Below are 8,781 nucleotides of genomic sequence, written 5' to 3'. Positions count from 1 at the left end.
TTTTTGTCAGAGCACTTTATTTATTGACCATGTCAAGATATAAAGAGAAATTCAGCAAATATAACAACAAATGTTTCTAAAATATATTCTGTTAGCTGTGCAAACCAAATGTCCCATTTAGGATGATAGACATCAACTTTTAAATCAAAGTTTAATGTAACAATATTCAGCAAAAAAGATTTTGGTCAATGTGAAGCTTTTCAATCGTTCTGTCAAAACATTTTTCATATTTCATGTGTGGATTGGTGTGGCTGTTTAACACTTTCCAGATAACAGTTAGATTCTCTCATGACAAAGCTACGGAATTTTGCCGTTCATACATGTTTCCTTTTCCGCCTAACATAGCTCTGTTTAACCAGAGCACATTATTCTCTACAGTCAGAAATGAGAGGCTTTGTCACAGTTCCTATTTGGTAATAACATACAGATGTTCAACCCGCTGAGGCAAAACCTGGAAAAGATGGAATGAGAGAGAGAGAGAGAGACCCAAAGGAATGCAATGGTGGTATGAGAAATGTTTTGATCAGGACCTTTTGCATTATGATAAAATAACACTGGTTTAGCTTACAAGTTCAAGCTTTGGCATCTTTTGAAGGTTCGGTTTTCCCTTCAGGACCTGGGTGTGTATCTAAATATTGAAGACATAATGAATTCAAGTCTTGGAGCTGTAAGTCTGAGTTGTTTGACTTCACAAGTGACGAGTCGACAAACAGAACAAAAATCTTAGATTGAGTCACGTTTTCTTTCTGGATGAGGTTGGTCAGTAACATACATTGACCCTACATCTGTTGCTGAGATTGGATCAGATGTAAATACTTTCAAGCACTCGCAGGCAAAAGACCCAGTTGGATGGCAGCTGTTGGTAGGACATTTTGTTTCCCTCTAATCGTAGGATCTTCATCCTGGAGTAGGACAGAGGTCCCACCTCTCTGCAGAAACTGGACACATTGAACTCTGCAGGGAACAGACAGAAAACAGAGGGATTTTAAAACATATACAAACCATATTTCATATGTCTTTCATATGAAACTCATTATTCACCAAAGTGACATCCATCTGCTTATTGCCGTCTTGTCAAAGCACTGTAGATACTAAACCATTCAAGACAGCTTTGATTCCACGTCATGTACCATGTGCTGTTCATTATATATTTTTGATAAATTACTAGGAAGAAGAGCTTCAATCCCATCATGAAACTTGCCTTTGCAAAGAGGGTCTGTACGGTCTGCAAATGTATCCCTTCTTCTCAGAGAGTTTTCATTTCCTGAAAGTCTTGCAGGTAGTGTGGTAAAACCGGAGGATGAGGAAACCACAACGCCCTCTTTTGCTTTCTCACTTCAGCTCAGTAGCAGAGACTCCCTCGGCCCAGACTGTAGGCTTTGGCAGAAAAGAACCGCAGTAGCAGTCGTGCTGCTAGCTAGACAATGAGGTGTTTGTTATTATGGAAGTGTTTTGCCGTCTGTCCCGTTGGTACACAGCCTCTTAGTCTGCTGCTCACAGATCGAAAACATACTTTTACTTTGCCAGAGCCCTTGTGCCAAAATATGCACGCCAGGTCATTGCTGACGGATGGTCGTATGAGTCAAAAAGGCAACAAGTCTGCTACAATGAGTCCTATCTGCCAAAAAAGTGACAGGACGTAGACAGCAGAGAGAGAGAGAGCGAGAAGAAAGAGGAGACCATGAAGAGGGGAACAGCATGTGCTTCTGGCTCATCTGGCACTCTTACCTCTGAATCCATCACAGATGTTTTCATACCACTCTCCTCTCTTCTCTGCTAACCTACTTTCCCCTCATCCAGCCACCCGACATTCCCTCTCCTCCACCCTCCTTTTGCGTCTTCTCTTTCCATGTCTCCGATGTCCCTCCCCTCCCTTTATGCTCTCTCTCCTTCCATCCCTGACTCGCCTCGGCTGCTAGCTGCCCAACCCCACTCCCGAGTCTGTATGCAGTAATGAGGGCCGGCTGTGTTGGAGGCTGCTGGGGCTGTGCGGGTTTCTCTCCCCTTTCCAGTCACATTTTCCACATTTATCCTTCCCCCTCACAATATGGTGAAGGTGTCAAACTTCTCCAGGTGGTGAGCTACATAACTCACTTATACCTTTCTTTGCTGTCACAAGAAGTGAGTGCTTTGTTGAATTGTAAACTGTAGAAATGTGTGGGAAATTAACATTTCTCAGACATGAAGTCAGTGAAACTGTTACAATCACAGTGTGAAAGTTGATTGCCGTTTGTGTCTGTGTGTATGTGCATGTTTTCTTTGTTTATGTATGCACCTCACCTTGTATTTCATTGGCCTCCAGGTAGAGGTACTGCAGGGTGGTTGGGACTGTGGGAATAGTTTTAAGTTTGTTATAAGAAAGGTCCAGTTCCACCAAACTGGAGAAGTTGAAGACCTGCTGGTGGACGCCGCTGCTCTGCAGACCACAGTGACTTAGACGAAGATACTTTAGCTTGAGCAATCCCAAAAAACTGTCTTCATCCAGCCCACGGAGAGTGTTATTGGAAATATAGAGCTGCTGGACAGAAGGGGGTAAATGTTTGGGGAAAGCCGAGAACAAATTCCCACTGAGGTCCAGCAGGTTCAGACTGAACAGACCTGCAAGACGAGGGGGGGAAACACACACAAACACACACACACACACACACACACACACACACACACACACACACACACACACACACACACACACACACACACACACACACACACACACACACACACTACATATTAATACTGACAAATGTGTGTGACATGTAGAATAAGTGTGAACATTGTCAATGATAAATCCCAGTAATGTTCAGTGTTAATCAGGCTGACCTGTTCTTATGCTTTGCCTTGAAGAAAAGTTATTCTTTACAGACTTTCTTTGTGTCTGTCTTCTGTATTGTTGTTTTTTTGCACAATGTGAACAGGTACACAAGAGCTGACAAGGACTGTCTCACTTTCCACCCCATGTAGATGCTGCATATGTAAAGAAAGGAAATGACACATTACTCTACCTTTGAGGTCTCCCTCTGTGAGGGTTTGCAGTCTGTTTCCCTGCAGCAGCAGCAGTGTCAAGTTGTGCAGGTTCTGGAAAGCTCCAGGACTGATGCTGCTGATTTGGTTGTTTGCCAGTCGCAGCTGCTTGAGTCCAGCTGGTAGAGCGCTTGGCACTGATTTCAGGTGGTTTTGGTTGGCAAATAAGTAGTACAGCTGGGTCTGGTTCTGCAGCGGGACCAGGTCTTGCAGCTGATTGTGGTCCAGGATGAGCCAGTGTAGAGCAGTAATGTTGGACAAAAAAGAGGAGGACAAGGACGAGATGTTGTTGCCCTTGGAACAAACGAAAAAAACGAATTTTGAGTTTTCACACTTTTACAGTTAGAATTAAACATATACAGTAAAGTGCAGTGGAGGTCAGCCATTATGGGAAGTGTACCATGTGAACAAGAATTGAAAAACCACAGTGGGTTAGTGGCAGACACACTCAGTGCTCGTGTCACTGTTTGTTCTACCTGAAGAAACAGGTACCGAGTTCTGTCCGGCAGGCCGTCAGGGGTGTCTGCCAGGCCTCTGTGGTCACAGTAGAGCGCCGTGGGCCACTGGATGGGGCAGTCACACTGCTGAGGGCAGGCCAGGGGGTTGTTAGCTCGCAACCAGGCTGCATCCATCCGTCCTTGCAGGCTCATCACACTGGGTTCACCCAGCAGGCGATTTATCCACAGAGGAACACCTCCGTAGTCCATGTCAGCTACAACAGTGGCTGAGGCAGAGTTGAGAACACACAGCAACAGCAGCACAGCATGGCACAGGAAAGCCATAGAGACAGCTGGTGAGATATGTAATCCTGCAAATTAAACAGAAACAGAAAGACAAAGCAATTATTACACGTCAGAGTCAATTTACTAAACATTTCAGGATGAGCTTGATTTTTATAAGCCTGTGAAAGTTGTATAATGTCTTCTTTGGCTCTGAAACACTGTTGAGCTGCATTACGAGAAAAAGGGTTTTCCTTTTTTAGACATGGTTAATATTTAAAGGACTGTTTGCTAGATAGACAGACATTTACATTTTACTGAGGATGAATCGAAATTACATTGGTGATCTCATGACTTTACTTCTAGTGCCACCAGCAGGTCAAAGTCTTTACTTATCCAGTAGAATATATTGAAATCTATCACATGATTTTCAAAAAATCTGTACAGATATTCTGGTCTACCTCAGAATGAATTGTAATGACTTTAGAGACCCTGTTTTTCAGACTCTTATCAATCATCCGTCTCTCGTGAAACCCCCACTTTGCTGGAATGTACCTTTAAGAATTGGTGTAACTTGACACCTTGAGCTATGAAAATCAACATGAAAATGAGTTTCAGGGTGAGGTCAAACAAGGTTTTTTTATTGCAGCCTCTCTAAATAAAATGTGTTAAATAATTAGAATTAGCCTTAAGTAAATGTAAACTGCATGGCACTGGGGTAAGTGCAGCATGAATTGAGATGGCTGCTTTTGCACACAGACTTCTAACTTCCGAGTATGAGAGGGCAGAATTCATTATTTTTCCCTGCATTCACAGCTGTAGATGGTTACGGTAATAACCACAAAGTTGGCGTCCACACAAGCACACACAGACTCTCAGTATGACACAACAGTGAGTAAGAAAGGTTTGCATCATCAGGAAGTTTGACTACCAGCATGTTGCATGTTTGCAGTATTACAGTATATGCTAAAAAGATTTCCAAGAGATAAGCTACATTTTGCAAACATGCCTCTTAAAAACTACTGTAATTAAACAGACGCACCATATAGATTTGAACTTTTCCAGTTTTGTAGAAGAGAGGAAATAGAAGCACAGGAAATAAACCAACAACAGACTGACACTTACCTGTTTGATCAGAACGGAGACAAGTTTTCTTAAATACCCAATGAAACCCTCGGTAGCTGCATGGAACTATGTATGCGTGTTAATGCGTCTGCATGTACGTGTGTTTTCAAGTACCGACGATGTTTACCGACTGATACATTCCTCTTCTTCAAACGCTGCCCACATCCCATACCCCAGACCTCCTCCATAATCTTCCCTAACTCACTTTTTCCTTCTGTCAGCTCTTAGTTACAGTTGAACCCCCAATATGGTAACATGTTTGCTTGTACCATGGTGAGAAAATATGCAAAAAGACTGAGAAGAACTGCTGAGAAAGGAAAGAGCAAGAAAGAAAATACAATTATGGCACTTGGGTTTAGATTCTGATAGTACAGAGCTTTCAGTGAATATGAGAGAATTTTGATCAGCATTCAAGTATGGCACATGTGAATATGTGTGTGCCTTTGTGTCTAGGTCTACAGCATGTGTTCTGCCTGGAGGCATTCAAGCCACAAAGTACCTGGGGAGCCAAGGAGACCATTCTGTGTGTGTGTGTGTGTGTGTGTGTGTGTGTGTGTGTGTGTGTGTGTGTGTGTGTGTGTGTGTGTGTGTGTGTGTGTGTGTGTGTGTGTGCAGAGCAGAGCAGAGCAGAGAAAAGACGAATGGAGGAGAACAAGAGGGAAAAATTAGGATAATATTTCCCATCAGAGTATGGATAGAGCGTCCTCTAGGAAAAACCATGGTATGACACCCAAAATGGAGCCAAAATAGTTATGGGTGCCTGTAAGGGGGACGACGACGACCCCTTTGTTTTAACCTGTCTAAAAACAAAGAAATTAGTATAATTCTCAATATGTTACATTGCGTTACCCTCATTCCTGCTTTGGGATTTCTTGTCAAACAGTATCAGGTTTATTATCTCTGCCATTAGATTATGTGCTCGGTTGTGTGTGTGCAAGCATGTGAGGTCCGGTGAACCATTTGATTTATTCAATGAAATGGACGTATTCCTCATGACATCACCGAATGGTTTGTGGACTACGGTTTTGAAACCTTGAGGCTGAAGCCATCTTGTTTTCTGGCAACCAGAATTTACACTAGAGGGTGGAGCTGAGTACAATCGAATGCCGACTACGATATTTTTAGGCGTCAAAAATGTTACAATTAACTTTCATGAACTGAAAACACACTGTGAAAGGGCTAAATTTGTAACACGAAAACACAGACAGGCCAAACTAGCGGGAGAGTTTTACGTCACTTCCGTAACATTGTGACCTCATAAAGTTACGGAAGTGAATGAGAGAATTCAATGGAGCCGTTTCAGGCAGCTCAGGAGCTTCTAAGGGGGGAGGGTAACTCCTTTTTAGCATAGACTTCAGCTTTTACATGTACAAAAATATATAACACACTAAAGAAGAGGGAAATAGTGGAAAAGCATAATAGGGCCACTTTAAAGAACATCAGGCTGTATGAAGAAGTCTTGAAACAAGCAATTGAGACCATAAACGTATGTTCACAATGTTTACTGATAGATAAATCAAGTGAGAAGTAGGGTCATTTTCTCATGAACTTGAATACAATTTGACTTCTTATTGCAACCAGAGGAGTCGCCCCCTGCTGGCCATTAAAAGAATGAAGGTTAATAGGCACTTCCACATTTGCTTTACTTTTCAGACCCAGAGGGTGCCGTCTGGTTACCTCACCCAAAGTTTAGTTAGTACCTTAACTTATCGTGGCATCAGTCATTGGAATAGCTGCCCAGTTTACACACATCAAACCTATAGAAAATCCTCATTAAATTATCATTTAACAATGCATTACTTATGGAGCTGATCAATAGTTTACTGTTGGTAATGTACAATGTTTTGTTCTTGTTCGCCAGTATGGCCCTTGAGGCTAATTCTAAGACTAATTAATTAAAGATGATGGTGATAGGAATGAAGAAGAAATGTAATGTTAAGAAAAGTTGTACAACTGTTTTCTTAATTTAACACAATTAGAGGTAAACATTAGCTGAACATACGTAACGTGTTGTATAAAGTATGTATAAGATGAATTGTGATTTCAGACACAAGGAAAACTTGCTGGTACCATTGATATCAGCTAATGAGGATAAATAAATACTGAGTGCACTTTCCTTGTATAAAGTGTTTTGCTATACTGTCACATTTCAATTTTAAATATTGACGCGTAATACAATTTTCTTTCAGTGTGTGCTGGGATAAGATCCAACCTCCCAAATCCACACAGGTTAGGTCGGTACAGAAATTGAGCAAATGGGTGTATAAATAGAGGAATTTTCATTTTACAGATGACAAATGAAAGCTGAGGAAGAAGAAGGAAGAGCTAAAAGCTTAATTAAAATTTAAGGGGGTGAAGTTTACAATGGGGGCCAGACTCAAACTTCAGTGGCTCGCCAGTAACATTTGTGAGTTACAAACATCAGGCTCAAAGGAGAACTGAAGTACATGGCTCCGACTGACACGATGTCTCGCAGCTAACGGTGCAGACAGAGCTAACAGTGAAAACAACTGCAAGAGTGCTGAAAGAGCTAGCAGTGTTTATCTGAGGGGGAAAGGATGGGCATTATGCTTCAGCAACGATGCTGAGGGTCGGGACGGTGTTATTAGCTGTAACCGTCGTATGAGTGCAGTGCAGAGTGGTGGTGGTTAGCGTACCAGTGGGTCACACACACACTGAGTCACATGCACAGTGAAGGATTACAACAGAAACGGAGGGAGAGTGACTTTGTTCTCTGATTAGTTAGACATTATTCCACTATATCTTTACATTAGAGATAGTTGTTGGCTGCTATATTAATGCTATGAATTATGAATTCAGCACCTTTAGGGCTAAATAAAGACACTAAGCAAAATTATTTCTAAATATGTTTTCAAGAGGATGTGAAATGGTTTTCCTAGCCCCCTACACCCCCGTAATTATGCAAACACAAAACACCAAAAATGTAACCTATTAGTACATAACTTTTATTTAAAATCGTAATGTCCAAATCTATGGCACACGAAAGAAGGAATTGAAAAGACAAATAACTTTGAACCCCAATTCTATATGAATAATTCTAGCATCAAGTTTCAAATACAGCATTTAAAAGGTATTTTTACTGTTAACAATAGCCTACTGATGTTATGCAAAAAGAAGAGCCAATCCAAGCTGATTTTTTGGTCTTAATTTACATCTGTGCCATAATGCATGGAAATAAAAATAACGGGAAATCTGCATAATTATGAAAATGCAAAAGGAGCAGCAACAAAAATGACATGACAGCATTTAACATAAATGCTTTCATGCCACTCATTATCATCCATTATTGCTAATGTCACCCATATTAAACTAAACAGTAACAACAAGAAGATCGTTATCCAGTGACAGCAGCAGTTACACAGAACACATATGATGAACACACATTACACCAACAATATGACATCTGTTCTGGTGTAGCTGCTGAGAAAACGTATTACAACAATACAAAGATTAATCATTAATCTGTTTGTGTAATTGTAAATTGGTTATGATTTATTGTCAATGAGTCATCATCTTCTGACAATAATTACATTTCCCAAAGCAGAAATTGCCTTCAGGTGGTTTCCTGTTTGAGAGCTGGCAGGTTCAACAGCTCCTCACACAGTTTGTGGGAAATTGCGAAGACACGCCTAAAGCTGATCCCTGAGAACCAGAAATACTCTATAATGATAATGTTTCATGTTTTTACCTGCACTGCATAGTGTAAACGCAAGCCTTGATTTGTTCGGCTATTTGTCTGAAATCATTTTGAGGAAAAGTTGGTCAGGTGAAACATTATAGGTGTTGAATAACACAGAATATAAGCATGACTTGTGTTTATTATCAAGAAAACTTAACTTCTCCTTAAATTAGAATTTGGAAACAACAGTTGACAAAACAATCTCACATTGAGGTC

General features: G+C 41.0%; 1 protein-coding gene across 1 annotated transcript; it reads right to left on the bottom strand.

Moving 5' to 3' along the window:
* Positions 1-802: 802 nt before the first annotated feature.
* Positions 803-5,053, bottom strand: zgc:113307 (uncharacterized protein LOC553753 homolog). Its single transcript, XM_054617172.1, has 5 exons — positions 4,993-5,053; positions 3,498-3,829; positions 3,003-3,315; positions 2,281-2,598; positions 803-954 (listed from the first exon to the last, which is right to left on the bottom strand). Exons 1-5 carry the CDS (start codon positions 5,051-5,053, stop codon positions 803-805), a joined length of 1,176 nt encoding a protein of 391 aa, XP_054473147.1.
* Positions 5,054-8,781: the final 3,728 nt, after the last annotated feature.

Source organism: Anoplopoma fimbria, chromosome 17 (assembly GCF_027596085.1).
Source record: "Anoplopoma fimbria isolate UVic2021 breed Golden Eagle Sablefish chromosome 17, Afim_UVic_2022, whole genome shotgun sequence".
Classification (NCBI taxonomy): domain Eukaryota; kingdom Metazoa; phylum Chordata; class Actinopteri; order Perciformes; family Anoplopomatidae; genus Anoplopoma; species Anoplopoma fimbria.
This window is presented reverse-complemented; position numbering and strand designations above follow the sequence as displayed.

Excerpts from the sequence above, each read along its gene's own strand:
- zgc:113307 (XM_054617172.1), bottom strand. The coding sequence starts at position 5,053 with ATGGAGGAGGTCTGGGGTATGGGATGTGGGCAGCGTTTGAAGAAGAGG. Across the intron at positions 3,830-4,992 it reads GAAGAGGAATGTATCAGTCG|GATTACATATCTCACCAGCT; the intron begins GTAAACATCGTC and ends TTTAATTTGCAG. Across the intron at positions 955-2,280 it reads GGAGGCCAATGAAATACAAG|AGTTCAATGTGTCCAGTTTC; the intron begins GTGAGGTGCATA and ends TGTTCCCTGCAG.